We start from the raw sequence: 25,035 nt of genomic DNA, 5'->3' as shown, positions 1-25,035 counted from the left end.
AGTAGCTGGGACTACAGGCACAAGCCACCAACCCCAGCTAATTTTTTTTGTGGGTGGGGGGGGTCTCACCATGTTGCCCAGGCCCCCTGCAAACTATTTGATCACCAACATCAGTGTCATCAGCAGCCCATTCGCCTCTGTAATGTGGATCTCATACCTCCTGTGTTACTCTGGGTAGCAGCATCAGGCAGCACTCTGTTGCCTGGTGCTGGTGGGTGAATGTGTCTGCAAATTCACAGGCTGGAAACTCACTCCCCGGTGCAACAGTATAGGGAGGTGGGGCCCGATGGTAGGCCCTGTCCTCGTGGATGGATTTCTGCAACAATAAAAGGTCTTGGAGCCAGACACGGTGGCTCACACCTATAAACCCAGCCCTTTGGGAGGCCGAGATGAGAGGATCACTGACATCCAGGAGTTCAAGACCAACCTGGGCAACATAGTGAGACCCTATCTCTACAAAAAATAAAAAATTAGATGGGTGTGGTGGTGTGTGCCTGTAGTCCCACCCATTCAGGTGGCTGAGGGAGGAGGATCAAAGGAGCCTTGGAGGTCGAGGCTGAAGTGAGCCATGAATGCTCCAGTGCACTCAGCCTGGGTGACAGAGTGAGACCCTGTCTCCAAAACAAAGTGAGTGGGGGGCCTTGGGTGGGGGATCCCCCTTCACCTTCTGCCCTGTAAGGATACAGCCCGCTTTCCCTCTCTCCCTCCAGAGGATGCTTGGACTCCCAGCCTCCACAGCTGTTAGAAAGAAACCTCTGCTTTCTATAATTTACCCAGTCTCAGATATTTTGTTATAACAAGCAGACTAAGACACCTAATCCTCTTTGTTTGTTTATTATTTTTTTGAGATAGGGTCTCACTCTGTCACCCAGGCTGGAGTGCAGTGGTGCAATCTCAGCTCATTGCAACCTTCAACCTCCTGCCTCAGCCTCCTGAGTAACTGGGACTATAGGCACATGACACCATGCCCAGCTAATTTTTACATTTTTGTACAGGGAAATCTCACTGTGTTGCCCAGGCTGGTCTGGAACTCTTGAGCTTAAGTGATCCTCCCACCTCAGCCTTCCAGGGTGCTGGGATTACAGGCGTGAGCCACCACACCCCTGAGTGGTCCTGTTTAAAATGTGTTCAGTGGTGGGGCATGATGGCTCATGCCTGTAATCCCAGCATGTTGGGAGGCCGAGGTGGGCAGATTACTTGAGGTCAGGAGTTTGAGACTAACCTGGGCAACATGGTGAAACCCTGTCTCTACTAAAAATACAAAAATTAGCCAGGCATGGTGGCAGATGTCTGTAATTACAGCTACTTGGAGGCTGAGGCAGAAGAATCACTTGAACCCAGGAGGAAAATGTTGCAATGAGCAGGGATCACACCACTATACTCCAGCCTGGAGTATGTGGCACCTCCCCCTCACTCTCTAGCTCCTGCTTTACCTCTGCCATGAGTAAAAGCTCCCTGAGGCCTCCCCAAGAAGTTGCTCATGCTATAATTCCTGCAGAGCCTGCAGAATCATAAGTCAATCAAACCTCTTTATAAATTGCCCAGTCTCAGGTAATTCCCCTTTACAAACCTTACCACAACTTACACTGACCATCTACAACATGTTTGAACTTCCTGACTTGTCTTATACTTCTGTCTTTTCTAGCCATTTTACTTTAGGATAAGAATTTATCACACAATATCCTTTCTTATATAAAATTATTTTCTTTTCTTCATATCCTTACCAAAAATATAACTTCATATATAAAACTTTTTTTATTACTCTCTCCCCTACTTACTAGTTTCTTTTTACATTTCTTCATAACTTTTAAACAATTTTCAAATTACATAAAATTATTTTTTCTCTCAATATTTACAGACTTACATATTAATTAGAATCCCTATTCTTAGCAACCTTAAATTTTAGTGAAAGCCCAGGAAGCAAGAAATCTTGAACTATCAGAAGTTATTTTGTTGATGAAACCATTCCATAATTTTTAGAAACACATTTTCCCATAGCACAATCTTTTCTCAATGTAGTTTCACTACATTGGCTAGGCTGATCTTGATTTCCTGGACTCAAATGACTCTCCTATCCACTTATAAGCATTTATCTCATTTACACAAACTCAGGTTTTTCCAGTTTAACTAGATTACTTCTGAAAACTGAGATATTACACAAAGCTAGTCATGATTTTACATTATTTTCCTGTTAATCATTTTTCAAAAACAGAGTCTCACTGTATTGCCCCAACTAGGGTGCCATGGCACAACTATAGCTCACTACAGCCTCACTGGGCCCAAGCGGTCTTCTCACCTTACCTTCCTGAGTAACTTGGACTACAGACATATACTACCACACCCAGTAACCTTTTTAAGTTTTTTGTAGAAATGGGGTCTCACTATATTGGCCGGACTGTCTTGATTTCCTGGGCTCAAATGATCCCCCTGCCTCAGCTTCCCAAAGTGTTGGGATTATAGGCATGAGCCACCATGTCCAGCCCTTGTTAACCATTTTTAAAGTCTGTGAATATTAGATGTTCACCTAAGTAAGAATTTTAAAATTAAACACATGGCATTTTGCCAAAAACTCAGAAGATTCAGCTGTTTTCATTGAATCAACAATCTTAGTCTTATTTGTTAAAAAAAAAAAAAATCACACACAGATTATTCCAGTTTTGTCTGGGTTTATTGTCTCATAACGTTTTTGCCAAACCCTGACAGCTTAAAACATTTAGCAGAGGCAAATGTAAAACTTATTTACCCAGGGAAAAGTGTATACTGATGATTCTGAAGAGATTTTTATTTTTCTTTTGACAATAAATTTAAATCCAGCTTATTTATTAAAGATTACTAAATTCGTGTGGACTTGAAAGGCATTTGGACTTAATCTATGAGGACTCATCTACTTATAAGCCAATATGGTAGCCTAGACACAACACACAATACATGCACATATACATAAACACATCTAAAGAGGTATACATACACACACAAACATAGATCCAATAACTCTCACCTTGGAACTCCTGCCAGGAGGGAGCATCATAGACTCACTGACCTATAAAAGATAGCTGGACCCAAGTTATTTCTGACAAAATTGGAACCTGTTCACATGGCTAAGCTTTGTTTGCCCTGAAAGGTAATCCAAGGAAAGCTGTGGACCAAAATTTTGGATAAAGCAGTGTTCATGGCAGTTTTGATTTTAAAACCTTTTTTTTTCCTTCACTTTCAAATAGGTTTCCAGTGTTTATATTTTAGCTGGAACTGGCTGAACTGCATAAGAAAAACAAAATTTCCAAGTAAAGCAGTGAGTTTTATCTCAACGCCAATAACTTAACAGCAGATTCAAAGTAGGCAGAAAAGAAAAGGGAGAAATAGAGAGCTTTAGAAGACTTGAACTCTACAGTTGCAGGTTAACCATGTGAGTGAGCTCTGAATTTTCCTTATTGTAGTTTGCCCATTGTTTTAAAATATGCACAAAATGGGCCACAGTATGGAATCAGCTGGAATCTCAGTCTCGAAAAGAGTTTACATGCTTTTTCCACCAACAAAATTTGACACAGATACAGGAACTGCTCTGGATTCCCAAAGAGGATGACAAAATCAAAGGAAATTGCTGGAACCTATTTCTCCCCTAGTGATGCGGTTTGGCTCTGTGTCCCCACCCAAATCTCATCTTGAATTGTACTCCCATAATTGCTTCGTGTTGTGGGAGGGACCCGGTGGGAGATAATCTGAATCATGGGGGTGGTTTCCCCCATACTGTTCTCAAGGTAGTGAATAAGTCTCATGAGATCTGATGGTTTTATCAGGGGGGTTTCTGCTTTTGCATCTTCTTCATTTTGTCTTTCCACCACCTTGTAAGACGTACCTTTCACCTCCTGCCATGATTCTGATGAGGTCTCACCAGCCATGTGGAACTGTAAGTCCAATTAAACCTCTTTTTCTTCCCAGTCTTGGGTATGTCTTTATGAGCAGAGTGAAAATGGGCTAATACACCTAGTGAGGAGAGGAGCACTGTATCTGGCTGCTTTCTGACAATCAGATGGACCTGATCTTGGCCGTTGGGATGGAGGCTGTGGCTAAGCACCCTTGGAAGAAGGTACAACACTAAACAGAGACACAAGCACAAACAGATCTCTGCAGAGGGTAGACTGCAGCAAAGTCCTGAGGTCCTGTCCCAAACCCAGACAGCACCACAGAGTGATCTGCATTAGGTCCAACTGACACAGAGATTCAGGCAGCACCAGAGTACCAATACTAGCTCTAGACACCTAAAGCCCAGATGACAGACGCAGAGGATTTTCGGGTGCACTCCAGTTGACATCCCAGATGCTGCTTCCCTCCCATCAGCAGAGCGTGAGAGCTGCTCACATCACGAAGCAGGAGGGAGAAAAACTCACGACAAAGGCGGTCTTGGCAGCTACTAGGATTCCCTAAGGTCCTAGTCCTGGGGTCAGTTGGCCATGAGCAGCTGGCGTTGGCATTTGCAAGTGGCTGCTGTCCTGCCTGGTAGCAAGAGTGGGTGAGCCCTGGGACTCCCGTGGCCAATTTCTGCATTCACTGGAAAGCAGGTGCACATGCTGAGCCACTCACAACACAGTGCCTCACACAAGGCACCAGATTTGTAACCAGCTCAAGCCTGGCTGCTCAAAGACCAAAAACATGAGAAGGGAGGTGTGGTGGAAGGAAAGCAGTTTATTAAACAACTGTTAGAGACAGAATGCTTGTTCCTAAGTACCACAAGGAAAAATTAGCATTCAGACAAAAAGTTCTCTCAGTAAAGCAATTTTACTTTCTGCAGAAAGAGTACTCCTCTTAGCCATCTTGCCACAAGAGTACAATGAACAAGGGAAAGGCAAGCACATTTATTCCTTAAGCATTGGGTTCTTACTGCTGTGTCAGATCTCTGTTGGTTGGAGCCAGATCTCACAATCTAAACTAAAACCCAACTGGCCAACAACTTTAAACTTTTCTAAATAGGTAAAGGCAACAGAGCACAAAAGATAGAGGAAGTCCAAAAAGGAAGGGGCATAGGCTGTGAGCTGGGACATGCCTGTGGGCACGTCCAGCACTGATATCTTGGTTAAAGCACAAGGACGTAGAATGCACTTATTTCTTTATGTCTAACATTCTTTAACAAGAAGGGAAACTTTGAAGAGGAACTTTTTACTTTCTATACCAGCAGATGGGACATGGCTGGGCTCATGGCTCCAAGAGACCCTCTGTCTTTGTGGCTGAGTGAGGGATTTCGGAAGGAAAACTTGGTGTGGAAAACAAGCGGGAGTGGTGCAGGAGGGTGCAGGGCCACGTGTCTTGTTCCAAAGCTTATCTCAAGTAGAGGCCTGTCTGAAGGTCCAGTTTGTGCCATCCTGACTTGGGCTGTTAGTGATGGGCTCACTGTTCCTAACTCCCCCAGAGCAGCAGGATCCAGAGCTGGGTCTCTGTGCCTGGTTTGCTTCAAAATTAGATCCCTGAATTCCCCTCCCCCTCCCCCTCCCTCTTTGAGATGGAATCTCCCTCTGTGGCCCAGGCTGGAGTGCAATGGCACAATCTCACCTCACTGCAACCTCTGCCTTCTGGATTGAAGTGATTCTCCTGCCTCAGCCTCCAAGTAGCTGGGATTATGCCACCAAGCCTAGCTAATTTTTGTATTTTTAGTAGAGATGGGGCTTCACCATGTTGGCCAGGGCTCATGTTAAACTCCTGACCTCAGGTGATCTGCCCGCCTCAGCCTCCCAAAGTGCTGGGATTACAGGAGTCAGCCACCGCACCTGGCCTGTAAATGTTTTTTGATCAGAGCTGATTCTCTCCTGGATCAGGAAATAGGCCCAGCAAAGCAAGGAGACTGTCTTCAGAATGCAGATTTCCCCCACAATAGCCTTGCAGGACTATTTTAAGATATGGCAAAGAAATATAATTTGGGGTAAAATACTTGAATTTCATTCAGAGTCTTTATCTGTCATGTAATGCTCTACTAGAGGCAGGCTGGAATTTGGTATCATTGCTACGAAGAGTCAGCTTTGTCAGTCTTTTTTTTTTTTTGGGGGAGATGGAGTCTTGCTCTGTCACCCAGGCTGCAGTATAGTGACACAGTTTCGGCTCACTGCAACCTCCATCTCTTGGGTTTAAGCGATTCTCCTGCCTCAGCCTCCCGAGTAGCTTGGATTACAGGCGCCCACCATCATGCCTGGCTAATTTTTGTATTTTTAGTAGAGTCAGGGTTTCACCATGTTGGCCACACTGGCCTTGAACTCCTGACCTCAAGTGATCTGCCTACCTTGGCCTCCCAAAGTGTTAGGATTACAGGCGTCAGCCACCTCACCCGGCCTGGCTCTGTCAGTCTTAAGGTCTGTGTTGATGTTCATGATGGTCAAGTGGGCCTGAATTTCCAAAGGGAGGACAGTATAATGAGGCATGTCCAACCCCACCCCCCACATCTGACCTTTCCCGTCATGACCTAAACTAGTTTTTTTGTTTCTGTTTTTGAGATGGAGTCTTGCCCTCTTGCCCAGGCTGGACTGCAATGGCATGATGTTGACTCACTGCAAGCTTCGCCTCCCTGATTCAAGGGATTCTCTTGCTTCGGCCTCCCGAGTAGATGGGATTACAGGCGTCCACCACCACACCCAGCTAATTTTTTCTATCTTTAGTAGAGATGGGGTTTCATCATGTCAACCAGACTGGTCTCATAATCCTCCTGCCTCGGCCTCCCAAAGTGTTGGGATTACAGGCGAGAGCCACTGCGCCCGGCCCCTGAACTAGTTTTTCCGGTTAAATAGGGAATGCCTTTGGCCCAGAGGAGGGGTCCATTCAGATGGTTGTGGGGCTTAGAATTTTATTTTTTGGCCAGGTGTGGTGACTCATATCTGTAATCCTAGCTATTTGGGAGTCTGAGGCAGGTGGATCGCTGGAGCTCAGGGGTTTGAGACCAGCCTGGGCAACATGGCAAAACCCCAGCTTCACAAAAAATACAAAACTTAGCCAGGCATGGTGGTGCATGCCTGTGCTATCAGCTACTTGGGAGGCTGAGGTGGGAGGATCACTGGAGCCAGGGAAATAGAGACTGAGGTGAGCAGAGTTGGCACCACCGCACTCCAGCCTGGGTAACAGAGCAAGACCCTGTCTCAATAAATAAATACATAAAAATTTTGGGGCCAGGTGCAATGGCTCATTCCTGTAATCCCAGCACTTTAGGAAGCCGTCGCAGGCAAATCACCTGAGGTCAGGTGTTTGAGACCGGCCTGGCCCACATGGTGAAACCCTGTCTCTACTAAAAATACAAAAATTAGCTGGACATGGTGGCATGCACCTATAGTCCCAGTGGGAGACTGAGGCAGAATTGCTTGAACCCAGGAGTTGTTGGAGGTTGCAGTGAGCCGAGATGGCATCACTGCACTGCAGCTTGGGCAACAGAGCGAGGCTGTCTCAAGAAAAAAAAAGAGGGATGTTGGTTTTGGTTTATACCACACTTCACTCCAAAGTGCAGAAATTAAGCTGGCTGGGGCGCAGTGGAGCACAGACTCTGGCTCCTCTGTCCACCCACACCCCACCCTAGGAAAGGAAAATAAATCTCAAAACCCTGCAATCGCTAAGTCAAAGGACAAAGCCAAGCCGGGAACTGCTTCAGGCAAACCTGCCTCCTGTCTTATTCCTAAATAAGATAGGTACAAATAAATGTTTTTAAAGCTACACACCTCCCACACAATTTGCCCACAAGGAAATTCCCTGTGGGCCTCTAGATCTTTACCGAAAACAGTTCTGCTGAATTTCACCCTGGCAATGCAAACTGATAAGGACTGAACTCAAAGTCATCCCTCTGCTCACCTGGACACACGCACACCTGACTGCTTCCTTTGCTCTATTGCTGACGTGGAAATGCAGATCCAGTGAGCCAGGCTAAAGCATAAGCGACTATTCCTCTGCCCGCGTCTCACAGGTGATAAATGGTGTTTTCAGTGAAAGGCTGATCAGAGACTCAGAAGAATGCAACCTTCGGTCTCTTCTCCACCTGTGACCTGTAAGCCATCTCCTGGAACTGTCCTGCCTTTCTGGACTGAACCAAGGTACACTTTGCACGTGTTGATTGACAGCTCATGCCTCCCTAAAACGTACAAAACCAAGCTGCCCCCCAACTTCCCTGGGCACTGTCGTCAGGATGTCCTAGGGCTGTGACACTGGCGTGTCCTTAGCCTTGGCAAAATAAACTTTCTACATTTCTTTGAGTCCTGTCTGAGATGCTTTTGGGTTCACAAACCCCACCCTCACCCCCACCCGAGAGGACAGCCGGCCGCCGGCCAGCGCCTCCGCGGCTCCACGCAGGAGAGACCCCTCTCCTCTACGGCACGCGCGGCGGCACTCTAGCAGCCAGGCGTCTTCTCTATGGGCTTTTCCGGCGTGGACCGGAAGTTGCGCTCTCTGCCCCGGAAGCACCCTGGTGGGTGGGTGCCTGCCAGCAGCGGAGGCGCCATGGCGGCGGCGGCGGTGTCCGAGTCCTGGCCAGAGCTGGAGCTGGCTGAGCGGGAGCGGCGGCGGGAGCTGCTGCTGACGGGGCCTGGGCTGGAGGAGCGAGTGCGGGCGGCGGGTGGGCAGCTGCCGCCGCGGCTCTTCACTCTGCCGCTGCTGCACTACCTGGAAGTGAGCGGCTGCGGGAGCCTGCGCGCGCCGGGGCCAGGCCTGGCCCAGGGCCTGCCTCAGCTGCACAGCCTCGTGCTCCGGCGCAACGCGCTGGGGCCCGGCCTGAGCCCCGAGCTTGGGCCGCTGCCTGCCCTTCGGGTGCTCGACCTGTCGGGCAACGCGCTGGAGGCGCTGCCGCCGGGCCATGGCCTGGGCCCAGCCGAGCCGCCGGGCCTCCCGCAGCTGCAGAGCCTCAACCTCAGCGGCAACCGGCTGCGCGAGCTGCCCGCTGACCTGGCGCGTTGCGCCCCGCGCCTGCAGAGCCTCAACCTCACAGGGAATTGCCTGGACTCCTTCCCCGCCGAGCTCTTTCGCCCCGGCGCGCTGCCCCTGCTCAGCGAACTGGCGGCTGCTGACAACTGCCTCCGAGAACTCAGCCCCGACATCGCCCACCTGGCCTCGCTCAAGGTCAGCTGGGGGCTGCCCGGGCGGGGCGGGATGGGGCCTTGGAGTAGCCCTGGAGAAGGAAGGAACCCCCCTCGGGGCCGAGCCCTTCCTAGTGACGCCCAGCAAGACGCTGGGCCCAGGGAATTCCTACAAGGCTGAAAGGAGCCAGCTGCGGGGGCATCACCCCTGGGAAGCAGTCCCTGCCTCCCAACTCCCCCTCCTCCTGGCCACACCAACATACTAGGTGGCCTCTGAACTCCCCCGAATTCTGTTAACTGGACTTTTACATGTGGCACGCTCTTTTGTGATTTTTAGCAAACGTGGTTTCTCCCTAGGTCAAGGGTAGAGAGACCTGTTTTTTTTTGTATCTAATACCTGTGAGGTGACTTGCGAGTGAGCCTTGTGGGGAATGGGGCACCCTGGATTTTGCATAATGCCACATGCTGTGATCTCGAATGTTATATATTTCACGTCATCCCAATAGCAGCTTTCCAAGGTAGGGTTGGTCATTCCTGTTTTACAGAAAGCCAAAGGGCCTGCCCAGAGTAAGCAGCGACGAACTTGGGTTTTTCTACTGACTGTATATTCTAGCGTCTGTTTACTAATTAGTCTTGCGTTCCTAGGCCCCAGGATAATGCTTGGCCTATAACGGGTGCCTATTAAATCTGTTGCCTAAAAGATAAGGGGGAAGCCATATGGCAGAACTGCGACCTCAATCCAGCCAGATGCTCCCTGCGTCTTCTCTTTTGGTTTCATCCTTAAGGCAGCCCTGCATTTCTTCCTCCATTTTTCATCTTTGAATTATGCAGACATTCACTTTAGCAGCTTACCTAGTTGCTGTAGCAATTACTCAAGGCATTACAACTCATTTTTACAAGCAACGTATCTATATAAAGACAAACCCTGGCCCAGTGCGGTGACTCATGCCTGTAATTCCAGCACTTTGGGAAGCTGAGGTGGGTGGATGACTTGAGGTCAAGACCAGCCAGGCCAACGTAGTGAAACCCTGTCTCTGACCACTGGGTTCTTTTTGCCGCTGCCCAGATAGAGCTGATTTATCAAGGCGGGGATACAGGAAAGTTTTACGCATGTAGGGCCAGCTGAAGGGGAGACTGGAGTTTATTATTCAGTCAGCTTCCCCCAAAATTCAGAGGTTTCTCAAGGATAGTTGGGGGTATGGGCGGGTGACTAGGCACTGGGTGCTTGCTGCTGATTGGTTGGGGTGCAGCCATGGGGTGTGGGAAACGGTCCTCCTGCTCACTGAGTCACCTCTGGGTGGGGCCACAGGAGCTCTTTTTGATTTCACGTAGAGCCGCTGCTCAGACATGCCAAAACCTGAAAAGACATTTCAGAAGGCCAATCTTAGGTTCTACAGTAGAGATATGTTATCTGCAGGAGTATCTTATGACCTCCAGAATAATGGTTGGTTGTCATTTATGTCTACGCCTTAGCAGAATTCAGGCTCCTCTGTCCTGGCTTGGTGGACTCTCATTAGCTTTACAAAGGCAGTTAAGTTTTAGGGAAGGGCTATTATCTAAACTGTAAATGTCTTCCAAAGTTAGCTAGACCAGGAATAATTAAAGGTAGTTTGAAGGGCAAGGTGTGGTGGCTCACGCCTGTAACCCCAGCACTTTGGGAAGCTGAGGCAGTGAGGCAGGCGGATCACCTGAGGTTGGGAGTTTGAGACTATCCTGACCAACGTGGAGAAACCCTGTCTCAACTAAAAATACAAAATTAGCCGGACGTCGTCTGGAGGCTGAGGCAGGAGAATCGCTCGAACTCGGGAGGTGGAGGTTGTGGTGAGCTGAGATTGTGCCATTGCACTCTAGCCTGGGCAATAAGAGCAAAATTCCGTCTCAAAAAAAAAGTAGTTTCAAGGCTAAAGATGGAGATTGGTTACATCAGATCTCTCACTACTGTAAATTTCTCACTGTTAGTTTTTGCAAAGATGGTTTCATTGGCACTCTCCTTGGTCCTTGGGGCGGTAGCATCCCTCTAGGATAAGGTGTGATGTTTGGTATAACGCCGTCTCCTCCCACCTTCCCACCTGAGAGATACTTTTGTTTTTCCAGAATGTTGATGTCCTAGATGTGTATCTTCACATCATGCCTTGCATCATGTAAGTGTCCAGTCAGTTTCAGTATTTCTCTTCAAATTCATAGAAGTCTTTTCAGTATTCACGTTTTTAAGATGTGTTACATACAACTCTCTGTAGCACCTGCCCAATAAAGAAGTTCTCTTTTTGGTGCCCAAAACGATGTCATTCAAGTCAAAGACTGTCTTGTTTTCTAAATGCCAAAAGAGGTGGCCAGCTTCCCTTTCCCCTGGGCCATTCTGTTCATCAGTTTGAGGCTTCCAGTGGCTATCAGGAGGGTCATGCAAGCGCTATTGGAATCCCTTGTTGGACTCAGATGTCTTTTTGGGGGTCTTTCTGAGGAATGGCTACCAGAACTCTGCCCAGCAATGTAGGTACACACACTGGTGTTTTGCACACAAAGGCAAATGCATTTGATGTCCGTCCTAGTGCTGTGGGGAGACAGGGCAGTGTGGAAAACAAGAAAACGGAGCTCAGAAACAGAAGGCAGGCTGGGCGCAGTGGCTCATGCCTGGCATCCCAGCCCTTCAGGAGGCTAAGGCGGGCGGGTCACTTGAGCCTAGGAGCTTGAGACCAGCCTGGACAACATGGCGAAAACCTGTCTCTACAAAAAATACAAAAATTAGCTGGTTGTGGTGGTGTGCACCTGTAGTCCCAGCTACTCAGGAGGCTGAGGTGGGGCAGTTGCTTGAACCCGGGAGGTTGAGGCTGCAGTGAGCTATGATCACACCACTGCATTCCAACCTGGGCGACAAAGGAGGGGGGGGGTGTGGGGGGAAGGAAAGAAGAAAGAAACAGAAGCATGGGCTGCAGCTCTGCCTCTTTGAAGGCTCTGCTCCTTGGTAAGAAGACAGGAGGGTAGCGCAGTACAGGAAGAGGGAGAGAGATGGGTAGGAGGTGCTGGTCATCGTGACTGCTTGACTCCAAAACCACGAGGCTTAAAGCAGCAGCGGCCCTGCCCTCTGGGCTGGCTCTGCGGGACAGTAGACAGTGCAGCTCTTGCTGTTGGTCGCTCGTGTGACTGTGCTCAGCTGGCATGGGCTCAGGGCTGAGCTGCCAGGGGTGGGTGGCTTCTCTAAATGTCATCTCGGGACCTCTCCCTCCCCTTCTTCCGCAGGGCTCAGGGCTCCTCGGCACAAAGGCCGCAGCTGCCAGCCCTTCTTGAGGCTTCCACCCGCACTTGCCTCCTGCCTCTTTCCTGCGCTCCATGGTTAACTCAGTGCAAGCCCAGCTCTGGCTCACTGAGAGGACTGGCTCTTCAGGGGCCCCCGGAATAACAGCACAGACACTTCTGCCGTCCTTTCCCACAGAGGGGCGAGACTGCAGATGGAAGCAGCTGGACCTGATTCCTAGTGCCCATCCCCACACCCTTTCCCCAGGGAGCGCCTGCTGGACCTGCAGTGCAAAGGCCCTGATCCGCTTTCCTCCCAGCCACTGGGGATGAGGCCTCTGCTGTCCTTTGGCCTCGCCAGGAGCTCTGCCTGCGTGGCAGCCTGGCTTCCCCAGCGTCCTGGCATCAGAGCCACGAGGCTGGCTGAGACCCAAGAGCACCGGCTGGGCCTCCCTGGCCGCATCCTGCTGCCGTGGTCCGTGGGGCTCAGTTGCTGGCGCTGTGGTGAGCCGAGGATGGGGGCGTGTCACCCCTCGCCTGCCTGCATCGTCAGTGGCCATCACTCAGGCCTGTGGTGCTATCCATGTGGGAATGGCGGAGGGATGGATGGGACAGATGCTACCTGAACAGCTGAAGTGGGCAGGACAGTGCCTTGGTAAAGACGTCCTTTCAGGCCCTGGGCCACTTCCCTCCAGAGGTCAAGCTGCACAGGGGAGTTCAGCCTCAACGTGAGCCCTCCTGAAGCCAAGCACTCTCCCCAGCTTCTGAGTTTCTCAGTGGCTGCCGCAGGGAGTGGGGCTCCCTGGGGCTGGCACTCCTTGTTGGGTTGGTTGATGTCAGCCCCTCCCCGCCATGAAGATAGGAAGGGTCCGTCCACAGTCACAGGTCCCCTGCAAAAGCCATGGGCCTGGAAGGCAGCCAGTGCGTCGGGCCTGGAAGGCAGCCAGTGCGTCAGGCCAGAGTCACACAGGCCTTACATTGCTGCCATCAGCTTGGCTACCATGGGGTTGTGTTCCTGCAGAAGAGTATAGCTCTGGGGGACAGGTGACGGCAGTTCATCTCCCAGCCACCCCATGTCACCCGTCCTCCCCGAAGCCAGTGTGCGTCTCATCCTGCCCGCTTGCTCTGTCGCACAATTGAAAACTGACGTTACCCTCATCCCACCCTCTGTGTGTGAAACCTCGGGCTTCATTTCCTGCTGAGACTGCCACTGGGTGCCCAGTGCTGGGCGGAGGGTCTAGCGTGTGACCTTGTCAGTGAGGCCTCACTTTTCTGACAAGGACTCCTCCACATCTGCGGCTTTGCACCTCACCCCAGATGGTGACTCTCTTGCCCTCCTTCTCGCTCTCCTTCCCCACCTTCCCTTCCTGTCGCCCTACTCCCCACAGCGCCTCCAGGCAGGTCCTCAGCTGCTCAGATGCCCTTTCTCTGGTGGTCTTTTCCTGGAAGGAAGACCCTTCTCCCAGTGCCCGCTGTCATCCTTTCGGGGATGTAGGGCTGAGGGCCCACAGGGTCGTGGGGTGAGCCTTATGCTGTGCTGAGGCACAGGATCTGAGAAATAAAGAGACAGGACACAGAAGTACAAGGAAAACGCAGCTGGGCTCGGGGGGCCACGCCACCTATAAGCGGAGTCAGGCGAGGCCCCGAATGTCCAGAAGTGTGAGTATTTATTGTGTATAGGTTAGGGGGCAGGGCAGTGAGTGAAATCATCTTTAAGGACAGGGATAGGGTCGTGAGCAATAAAACATGGGATACACCCCCATTAGATCACCTAGGCCAGGAGGTGGACAGTGCACAGCAAGGGGCCCATTCCCATTAGGTCATTGAGGCAAGGGCCGTGTGCAATAAGGGGTCCACCCCCATTAGGTCACCGAGGCATGGAGGTGGGCCGTGCACAGTGAAGAGGGTGCAATGTGCGATACTTCTATCTATGGGCAAACTACTTCTAAGATTTATAGGAGGATGCTTTAAGTCACATAGCAGTGACAGAGTTGTCAAGGTTACCGCCACCTTCTGGCAGCTTCCAATGGGTTCTATGGGAAGATGCTTTTCAAGCAGCACAGTAGCAAGAGCTGATAAAGTTCACAGTCACCAAGGTGGATTGCCGGTCCGAGGGCACCTTCCACAAGAACTGGAGCAAGGTCCTACAACCCCTCTATCAGGAGGAGTGGCTCTCGCCCCAAGCCTGCCATACAGCGGGTATCTTTACGATACTGAACGCTGCCGCCTGGGCCATGGATTCTTGTCCTGGTATAACTGTTTTCCCTTAAATCATGCCTAAAGAATATCTTACCACTCAGTTATTTCCATATGGAAATAACTGGTAAGATATTTCCATATTTCCATATGGAAATAACTGAGTGGTAAGATATTCTTTAGGGACTCATTTTACGAACTAACATAAGATTATACAGAGAGGACTATATGTAGGGAAATAACTAAGTAGTAACACTATAAACTGAGATATTCTTCACTAATTGTGCCAGGAGTCTGCTTGGCTCCCCTTCCTCGGTACCTATATGGGGGGTTACCCACAGGGGACTCCGGCAGGCTGCGGCGGAACCTGGCTGTCGCTGCTCCCCGCCTGCCTCCTCTGCCTCTGCTGCTCCTCCTGGGTCTTAAGGAGCTTGCTCTTTGTCAGCGGAGGCAGGCGCTGCTCTGTGTGTTTGCAGGCAGTAAGGAGGTGTCGCTTCAGGGGGACCCTCAAGCTTTTTGACCAGATCCCGTCAGGGCGGCCCAGAAACCCACAGCAGAGCCGTAGACGCCCACACCCCTGACCTTTCAACTCGAGAGCTTCCCTGGTCTCTGCCAGGCAGGCTGCACCCTGAGCTGGTGGCCCAGGCTGGTTCTGATGCTGGAGCCAGGGCTCTGACGGTGGGGGGGCCAGGAGCCCTAGAACCCTGGGCTCATGGCCGTGCTGTTCCTGGTGCCACAGGCTGGCGACAGCATTGGTGATACCGCTCCTGGTACTTGGCGAGGCCACCTGGATTCCGGGGGGGGGAATTGGCTCCTGTCCCATGTGGACCAGAAGGGAGGTCTGGGCTGGAGCCACCAATCCAACCAGTCCACCCCAGCCCAGCCCGGCATTGCCCATCCTGTCTTGCCTGGAGAAGCACACCATGGTGGCAGTTGTGTTGGAGCCGATGGAGCCGAGGCTTAGGTGTGCTCAGCAGCTGGGGTTGGTCTCAGTCCCCGCCTCATGTGCTTCCCCAGCAGGTGCCACTGCTGCTGAGACTGCCGCTTCTCCTAGAGGGCGCGCGATCCCTTTACACACGCTGTTCCTGCTTTACTGTTACGTTGTCCGCTTCTTCCCTGGCGCTCTGCTCTCCCTGTGGGAACTCATCCTCCTGTGCACCCTCCTGTGTCTGAGCCACGCTGCCCTTCCCGCCTCTGAGAAACCCCCCATTTCTGAGCCATTCCTCCCTTCCTGCCTCTGAGCACCTTGATTGCTTGAGCCGGAGGATTCCAGCAGGTTCCTTTTTCATTTCCTTCACAACCTGGGGCTTGAGAAACTCCATCACCCCTGCCCTCCATGCCAGGCGAAGCAGAAGATGTCCTCTGAGTAATCAGCCCCTCCCGTCTCTGTTCAGGGTCAGTCAAGTCCTGCCCCACCTGTCTCCTCCACACTCAGTGTGGCTAGGACTCACTGGCCACACCGACCAAGGGAGACTGCTGGCTTCCAGGGGGCCCGTGTGCTGTTGCCCCCTCTCTGGGGCAGAGCTGGCACTCAGGCTGCCGGAGACCCCTGAGGGTCAGGTTTCACATCCTGAGCAGGGTCCTCCAGCCCTCGAGGAGCCTGGAACAGAAGGGCTTGCTCCCAGTGCCTGCCCCACCACCTGGCAAGGCTGCCCAGCCAGGAAGGAGGAGAGCTGAGGCGGCTGGGCCCCATTTGCCTGAACCCGCAGCAGCAACCTCACGTCGGGGAAGTGGCTGCCCTCGCATGCTCGTTTCCTGCCCTGCCCAGACCCTGGGAAAGACATCCTAAGTGTGTGTCAGGTGCCACTGTGCCCCTTTCATCCTTTCAGTGAGGTCAGCTGCACGTTTTGCCAAAGTCTGATCAGTTATGTTCACAAAAAGTGCCTTCCGGTGGGCCTTCCACCGGAAAGGGGCTTCCTGGGTATCTGTGGCACACAGTGGTGGCCCCGGTGCACTGTCCTGAGTCAGATGAAGGCTGAGAACCCATTGCCATTAAAGTCGGCTTTACCCTTTCCTTCCCGCGGCATGAACCGTGAGAGTGCCGTGTGTGCCATTGCTGGCAACTTTGTGCTTCGGTATGAGGAAGAAAAATGCTTTTAGAGATTTTGCTGTATTTTTTTTTTAGCTCATTTAATTTTTAAAAAAACACCACTTTGGGGAACCTGCTTCTCACCTGAGCAGTCCTGGCGAGTTCCTGGCATGAGTTCACATTTCACAGCCAGACGTCCCTTGTCACTTTTCTGTCTCTAACCTGGTGATTGATCTGCTGTAGTTGTCACCAAAAGAGGGTGACATGTTTGAATCAGAAGCTTTTGCAGAGATCACTGTTAACATGCTGACGCCTTTCCTTCAGAGAGGCTCCTTGGCTGATGCCTTTGAGGCGGGGGTGCAGAGCTGGGGAAGCGACTCAGAATAACTGTGGCTCCCCTGGGACGCGCCCCCACAGACAGGCTCGTGGTGGCCCTTGTGAGTGAGGAGTGCCGTCCCTGCCTCTGGCGCGTGACCTTGGGCTCTGATGCATCCTTGTTTCTCTTTGCAGACGTTGGACCTCTCCAACAACCAACTGAGTGAGATCCCGGCAGAGCTCGCGGACTGCCCCAAGCTCAAGGAGATCAATTTCCGTGGGAACAAGCTGAGGGACAAGCGCCTGGAGAAGATGGTCAGCGGCTGCCAGACCAGGTCCATCCTGGAGTACCTGCGCGTCGGAGGCCGTGGTGGCGGAAAGGGCAAGGGCCGTGCCGAGGGCTCGGAGAAGGAGGAGAGCCGGAGGAAGAGGAGGGAGAGGAAGCAGAGGCGGGAGGGCGGCGACGGGGAGGACCAGGACGTCGGAGACGCCGGCCGGCTGCTGCTCAGGGTCCTGCACGTCTCCGAGAACCCCACGCCTCTGACAGTCAGAGTGAGCCCCGAGGTCCGGGACGTGCGGCCCTACATTGTGGGTGCCGTGGTGCGAGGCATGGACCTGCAGCCGGGGAATGCGCTCAAGCGCTTCCTCACCATGCAGGTGGGTGCCGTGGGGTCCTCAGGTGACGGAGACAGGGGTGTGGGACACCGCAAGCTGGGACACATCCTGGAGCAAGCGTGTCCAAAGGAGCAGCAGCGGAGTATGGGGCCTAGCCAGGTGTCTGTGTGCCTGGGTTTCCTCAGCTCCTAAGTGGGAATTGAGCAGGTTCTGGCCCAGGTGTTGCTGAGGAAGGGGTGAGGCCTCAGTGCCCTCTGGGAGGTGGTGTCCCCAGCATGGAGATGGCGTCTTCACAGATGCCTGCAGCCTGGCCTGGTTGGGCCCGCCCACTGGCCCTAGCCCTCACTCCTCCACGTGGAGCGTTAATGGTTTAGCCTAATTTTTTTTTAAGGAGTCACACTGTCTCCCAGGCTGGATGGAGTGTAGCGGCGCAATCTAAGCTCACTACAGCCTCCGCCTTCCGGGTTCAAGCGATTCTCCTGCCTCAGCCTCCCGAGTAGCTGGGATTACAGGTGTCTGCCATCACATCTGGTTAATTTTTTTTGTATTTTTAATAGGGTTTCACCACGTTGGCTAGGTTGGTCTTGAACTCCTGACCAAGTGATCCACCTGCCTCAGCTTCCCAAAGTGCTGAGATTACGGGTGTGAGCAACCTTGCCTGGCCTGTCCTAATTTTTGGATAGCTTCATTGCAGTTAAAAATTAGGGTTCCATCCAGGCACGATGGCTCATGCCTGTAATCCCAGCACTTTGGGAGGCTGAGGCGGGTGGATCACCTGAGGTCAGGAGTTCAAGACCAGGCTGGCCAACATGTTGAAACCCATTTCTACTAAAAATACAAAAATTAGTAGGCATGGTGGCAGGTGCCTGTAATCCCAACTACTGGGGAGACTGAGGCAGGAGAATTGCTTGAACCTGGGAGGCGGAGGTTGCAGTGAGTTGAGATTGTGCCACTGCACTCCAGCCTGGGTGACAAGAGCAAGATTCCATCTCAAAAAAAAAAGAAAAAGAAAAAGAAAATCAGGGTTCCTTGATGTTCTGATATTTTAGTGAGCTTTCTGACTTCTAAAGTGAGTCATACATTTTGTTGCATGTAAGATAGTATTAAAGTTGTCAACTCTTGCCAGCACATTCTTCTGTGAATTTTTAGGTTTTAGCAAAACTAACTTCCCGGTTTGTTGTTTTTCTGTGATATCGGACCAACTTTTAAAATAAAAACCACACCTGTGCCTAGGGGAAAGTCCCACGCACCCCGTAGAGGCAGAGACAGCGTGTGGCAGCCCGAGAGTGACTGTTGTGGGGGTCTTTCTGCCCGCAGTTGAGGAAGGAAGCGAACAGGCACCTCAGCCAGGGCTTTAGAACCTGAAGCTCGGCTTTTATTTACATTTTAGTTCAAAATGGGTTCTTTGAAATCTCCAATATGGTGTCTAGAATAAGAGAAGGAAGAAGGTCTGCTGTTTGACAGGTTGAGATAGTTTTCCCGATGGTGATTCCAGAGAGTGGGTGCCTGGCTGGCCGGGCGGAGAAGAGTCGGAGGGGAGCCCCATCTCGGAAAGAGGCGTGGTGGGCTTGTGAAGACCGAGGACTGGGAAGGTTTCCCGGTGCCCAGCCTGCCCGGCCGGGGGTGAAGCATGGATACCTTGCTGGGCTTTGGGGTGCGGGGGGCCTCGCTCACCGCTGCTCCTGTGTTACAGACCAAGCTCCATGAAGATCTCTGTGAGAAGAGGACGGCCGCCACCGTTGCCACCCACGAGCTCCGAGCCGTCCGAGGGCCCCTGCTGTACTGCGCCCGGCCCCCGCAGGACCTCAAGGTGCCGCCGCCCCCTTTGCCAGGCCTGCTCCAGGGCCTCCTTGGTGTCCTTGAAAGGCGCTGTGCTGGTGCTGGAGCCCGAGCAGCTTCTTTAGTGTAGAACCACAAACACGGCCTGCCCTTGCAGACAGAAATCATGAAACGGCTGTGTTTGCGGTGACTCTCGAGGTGGTGCCCAGCTGTGAGAGGACTCGGCAGAGGAGCGGTTGTGGGAAAGTAATTTCCTTCACTTGCTCACTAGCCTTTCGTCAGAAATGTTGGTCTCTATTCTGATTGTAAAACTCTCTGCGCGGGGTTGGGAGTTGCTGTGCCGTCGTGCCGTCCCTGGGCTATTTTGTGCAGTGCACGAGGTCCCGGCCGCTCAGCCTTTCTCTCCTCTGTTGGCCTTCTGAGGATGGCAGACCTCTGCAGACACAGCCGTGCATGAGCTGGGGTTAAGGCTAAGGCCCGCCTCGGCAGGATCGGTGGGTTTGGGCGTCAGGTCTCCCTGGGACACGGCAGATGGAGCCCACCTGTAGCTCCCTGCCTGTTGTAGAGATGAAGAAGGGCAGGAGTCGGGAGGGCTTGTGGAGGCTTAAGGCCATAATCGACAGGATGAACGAGTTCTTTGGCTGAACTCTCCACACCCTAGTGGAGTTTGTTGGTTTCTGCCTGATAGATCATCCCCTTGGGGCGGAAAGAAGCAAAGGCCAAGGACCTGGTGCGGCAGCTGCAGCTGGAGGCCGAGGAGCAGCGGAAGCAGAAGAAGCGGCAGACGGTGTCAGGCCTGCACAGGTGGGCAGCGTGCTGCGGGAGGTGGGGCCGGCCGGGCATCACAGCGTGTGGCCTCCGCTGGTTAGTCTCTGCTCCTCAGGAACCACCCAATGCTCCCAGAACCTGAAGCTTCTTATGGGGTAAAAAGAAAAAAACAAAATCTCTTTCCAAAGGAAACGTCGTTAAAGCATTCTCATCTAGATGGCCCCAATGTGAGGGGAAGTGGGGGCATCTGCGGACGGAGGGGAAGGTGTTAGGAGCTGAGGGATTTGCCATTCCACAGGAGGCGGGTGGCGCTCGCATGGGACAGGACAGCATATAAAGCAGCCGTCAGGAAAGGGGCATAAACGCCAGCCCAGCCCCCAGGCTGGAGCGAGGTGGCTAATCATAGGCGCAGTCCCACTGCTGATGAGCACTGGAGCTTTCTGTCCTGCTGTGTTTCTGGCCTCGGCTGGCTCACTTCTTCTGGGGCAGCCTGGTGGTCCTCTGCCCCCAGGAGCTCCTCATAGTGATGACAGGCTCGCTGTAGGCACTCCATTGGTTCCACACACAGCCAACCCCTCGGCCCCTGCAACCCTCCTGTCAGCCTGCTGAGTGGCTGGGCCCCCAGGCACATGCCACCACACCCTGCAAAGTGTGTCTTTAATAGTTAGGCCTGTCATTTGTCTTTCTTTCCACACAGATATCTTCACTTGCTGGATGGAAATGAAAATTACCCATGTCTTGTGGATGCAGATGGTGATGTGATTTCCTTTCCACCAATAACCAACAGTGAGAAGACGAAGGTAGGCTGGCGTGGATATGAGCATGGTGTGTCTTGTGGGCTGTGCCCTGCAGCATCAACACAAGTGCCTGCTCCATCATCAAGTCTCATTGGTGCAGAAGAAAACGCAGCCCAGAGGGGACGAAGGGCCCTGGCTTCTCAGAGCTGCAGCTCACTGTTCACGCTGGGCGCTGCGTGGTGGGTGGGATGCTGCAAACTGCGGTCCTCATCTCTGTAGGAAAGGCGCGGGCGGTGTGTCTGGAAACATCTGCTTGATTGATTGATCGAGACAGGTCTTGCTTTGTTGCCGAAATCGGTGTGCAGTGGCGAGATCATAGCTCACTGCAGCCTCAAACTCTTGGGCTCAAGCAGTTCCCCCACATCTGCCTCCTGAGTAGGGACCACAGGCGCGTGCTGCCACAGCCGGCTAAATTTTGTATTATTTTTGTAGAGATGGAATCTCACTGTTACCCAGGCTGGTCTTGAACTCCTGAGCTCAGGCGACCCTCCCACATCAGCCTCACAAAGTGCCGGGTTTACAGGTGTGAGCCACTGTGCCTGGCCACACAGTTTTGTAGACTTTTCTTGAGAACAAATGTTGAGTTGCTGATGTCTACATTTGATAAGGGTTCTTTTCTGAAATCCTTTCTTTTAAGGTGAAGAAAACGACTTCTGATTTGTTTTTGGAAGTAACAAGTGCCGGCAGCCTGCAGATCTGCAGGGATGTCATGGATGCCCTCGTCCTGGTGAGTGCGCGCAGGCCCCGCTGAGAAGCGCTTTCTGGCGGGGCGGCGCACTGCTCGTTGCCTGCCCATCCTGGCTGCCTTTCTTGCTTACTGCATTGGCTGACGGCAGCGCGTCTTCCCTGGGTCACCTCTCATCCTCAGGTTAAAAAGGCACTTTTCATTTGCAGAAAATGGCAGAAATGAACAAGTACACTTTCGAAAATAAAGAGGAAGGATCACTCTCAGACACCGAAGCTGATGTAGCCGCTGGACAGCTTTCAGATCCCAGCATGAGTCCCAGTGCCGCGAAGGACGGGCCCTCCCCGCTGGTGGTGGAGCAGGTCCGCGTGCTGGACCTGGAGGGGAGCCTGAAGGTGGTGTACCCGTCCAAGGCCGACCTGGCCACCGCCCCTCCCCACGTGACTGTCGTGCGCTGACGCCAGGGCCCCCTATCCAGCCTGTCCGCGTTCATTCGGGCTGTTTTATGGAGGTTTCTATGTGGCAATGCTGAATTATCCGTTATATTTTCACCTCAGCATTTTTAAAGATGTATGTATTCGTTGTACTGTTTTTCCAGATGATTCTGTCGTAAAGTGATGCTACATTGTTGTTAAAAGACCAACCTGATTTTACAGTTTTTTACGGAATTATTCAAATGTCAGAATTGACTGTTGGGAATGTTCTGAATCATGTAGGTATATGGCAGGTGACTCTGAGAGAAAAGACACTGTACAGTCCTGCGCCACGTGACAGCATTTGGGTCAGGGACGGGCACCTCCATGACCGGCCCACGATGTTCTCATGGAGTGTGTTTGGAAATGTGGTATGTGGTTCTCGACGTTGGCCTTGTAGACCACGTAGGGGGAGTGACTGATGTTCAGTCATGCTGCCCGGACACTTGGCTTTCCATATGAAAAACACATATAAATCCAACTACATGCACCATCGAGGCTGGCGTAAGTCTGATCGCACACGTTGCTTGTGTCACTAAGTGACGCATGATTGTAACTGGAGCCTGGAAAACTTGTGAAGCTGACCGCTGTGCGTTTCCTCGAACAGCACAGTCACTGGCTGTGACGCAGTGCCTGTTAAACCCTGTCGTGCCGGCGTGCAGCTTGGGATGTGCAAGGACGCTGGGTTTTCCAGCTTGCGATGATCACAATCTATGGGAAAAGTGTTAATGTGACCTTAGAATTGGCAGAACTTCTCTTAATAATGCTGTTGGATTGCTTTGTGGGACAGACAGTAGCAGTAACTGGACCGCTTAGGTTTTTGAGCCAGAAATCCTCGTTTACGCACCAGATGGTTGGGTCCTGGGTGCATTCTCTTGTAGATGTTTCTGTTGTGAATGTCCAGGTCAGACCCCCACGTCCATGTGTCTTCATGTGTGTCCAGGCACATGTGCGTGCTCACTGCTCCCAGGAGTCAGTGCGCTTAGGTCACGTAGACCCAGCCAGCCACCGCGATCTTTCACGGACCCTACTGCCTTACAGTCTGACTGCCATGTGAGAAGCGGCCTCGTCAGCTTTACTGAATGACACCGTTTTTCTGTTCAGTGTCTCAGTTTCTGTGTCTGTAGAAATGACTGGCAGTTTGGGGGAGGATCTGCAAGAGCCCCACAACCCCTGTCGTCAGAAGCAGAGAGGCCCAGGGCCCTGTGTGCTGGGCAGACAGCTGAGTGGCTCTTCAGAGCTTGCAGGACACAGACCAGGTGGCCGTGAGACCCAGATCCACTTGTCAGGTCACTGCCAGGCCTTCCTGTCTGGCCCACTGTGGGAGGGAGGGGATTCCAGACAGGTTGGGGGGGACGAGGCCCACACTCAGTGCCAACTGGACATGTCAGACGGCCCCTTGCCTTGTGTTCCCCCCAAAACCTACTTTCCTGCTACTCTGGACAGTCAAGGCAGATGCCACAGTTGGCTTAGACCTGCACTACTGGAAGTCCGAGGCGGCTCAGGGCTTCCCCAGGCTGGGACTCTGCTGGCTCTCTGGGCTGGGGGCCCCAGACAGTGGCTCTGAGAGGTGATTTTGGGCTGCTCTGCAGAGGCTGTCCTTTCTCTGCATGGCCCAGCCCGGGAGGGAGAGATGCTGGAGCTGCCATCTTGGCTCCCAGGGACTTGGTGGCCACACTGTAGCACATCTGTCACCGGGTGTATGTGGACGAGGCTGCCACGTGCTGTGCCCTTTCCTGATGTGGCTAGTGATGTGTGAGGTGCTGGAAATGTATTTAACTTGCAGGAGAGGTCTCTTTGGTGTTTGCTTCACCCCACCCGCCACTCGCTAATAAAAAGCACTGAATAAAAACCAGCTCCACTCGTGGCCCAGCAGATCCTTGCCCACTGACATTGCCAGAGCGTGTTGATCCAAGTGTCACAAAGTTCTCCAGCACAATGTGGCTTCCACACGGGGAGGCTGAGGGCGTACTGTCCCCGCCCAGATCCTGCAAGCAGGGAGCATAAGGCACCTGCAGCTGTCACAGGGAAGCCAGTGCCCTTGATCAGGGGTCCTGGGAACTGGCCCCACCTTGCTGGTCTCCTGCCTGGAGCACAAGGTGGCCCAGAGGTCTCAGGCTGCCCGGACCTCCCAGGTGTACACTCAGCAGGGTCCAGGCCCCAGACGCACCCCCAGCAGATCCTCCTGTTCATGAGTCTCGGGGAGGCAGAGTCCTGTCTTACCCTCTCCCCAACTTTCCAAAGCCGTAAGGACACTGCCCAGCTCAGCCCAGGTCCATGACCCTGGGGGTCCTGGGGCCAGAGCTGCCGTCTTCACCATGGTCACTCGGGACAAGTGGTACACCTGAGAGGCGGCTGTGTGTAACTTGAGTGCCTGTCCAATGAGTGCCCATGGGTGTTTGCCTGCAGCCTCCCCTGCTGGGGCAGGTACGGCTGCTGGCGGAGTCCCTGGCTGAAGATGCTGGGCCCCTGCCAGGGCGGGCCCAGACGCAGCCGGCCAGATCTGCCTGTGCCATCTGCTGCTGGCCCGACAGGTGAGGAGAGCATTTGTGGGGTGCATGGGCATCACTGGTGTGCGGGACCACCAGCAGAAGCACTAGGGCCACTTGCCCTCCTTTGCTGCAAACTGGGGCAACCCTCATCCCCATCCTGTTCCCTCACCTGGCTCCTGGGCTATACCAGTTCTTGGAGAGGCCCAACCCCAGACCCCAGATCGGAGTGCTGCCTTCTGGAGCCCATGCAGCCAAACTGCCTCTGCCACTCCCCCACAGTAGCCCCAGGGCGGTGTTGTCCTGCATATCCAGGCTCCAGGGAGGGCACCAGCTGGCGGCTCCCCTGCCTCCTCGGAAGTGGCCGGTCAGAGGGAGGGATCTCTTTTTTGGAGACTCCTGCTGAGATGCAGGCTGTCGTGGCTGGGGCAGGCAGCAGCCCACCCTTCAGCAGTCTCCCAGAAAAGCAGCATTGCTTCAGACCCCAACCCAGGACAGTCCCTTGGGCTTCTCTCGGGTCTGGAGCCAGGCGCCTTGGGGCAGTGTACAGTCTGCCATGCAGCTCCACCTGCAGACCTCGAGGGGACCTGCTCACCCCAAAGATGGATGCTGTGGAGTCTGCCTCCCACCAAGACTGG

The 25,035-nt window shown here is 52.8% G+C and overlaps 1 protein-coding gene across 1 annotated transcript; it reads left to right on the top strand.

Moving 5' to 3' along the window:
• Positions 1-8,410: 8,410 nt before the first annotated feature.
• On the top strand, positions 8,411-23,775 carry LRRC47 (leucine rich repeat containing 47). Its single transcript, XM_032262207.1, has 7 exons — positions 8,411-9,066; positions 16,987-17,448; positions 19,100-19,216; positions 19,874-19,989; positions 20,651-20,753; positions 21,388-21,477; positions 21,645-23,775. Exons 1-7 carry the CDS (start codon positions 8,452-8,454, stop codon positions 21,891-21,893), a joined length of 1,752 nt encoding a protein of 583 aa, XP_032118098.1. The 5' UTR covers positions 8,411-8,451; the 3' UTR covers positions 21,894-23,775.
• Positions 23,776-25,035: the final 1,260 nt, after the last annotated feature.

This window comes from Sapajus apella, unplaced genomic scaffold (assembly GCF_009761245.1).
Source record: "Sapajus apella isolate SASKATOON/1434 unplaced genomic scaffold, GSC_monkey_1.0 scaffold127, whole genome shotgun sequence".
NCBI lineage: Eukaryota > Metazoa > Chordata > Mammalia > Primates > Cebidae > Sapajus > Sapajus apella.
The sequence above is the reverse complement of the archived record's forward strand: the minus strand, read 5'-3'. Positions and strand labels throughout refer to the sequence as shown.

Bases quoted from the DNA above. Each gene is read 5' to 3' on its own strand.
- LRRC47 (XM_032262207.1), top strand. From the start codon at position 8,452: ATGGCGGCGGCGGCGGTGTCCGAGTCCTGGCCAGAGCTGGAGCTGGCT. The intron at 9,067-16,986 runs GTCAGCTGGGGG...TTCTCTTTGCAG, and splicing joins CCCACCTGGCCTCGCTCAAG to ACGTTGGACCTCTCCAACAA. The intron at 19,217-19,873 runs GTGCCGCCGCCC...TCTGCCTGATAG, and splicing joins GGCCCCCGCAGGACCTCAAG to ATCATCCCCTTGGGGCGGAA.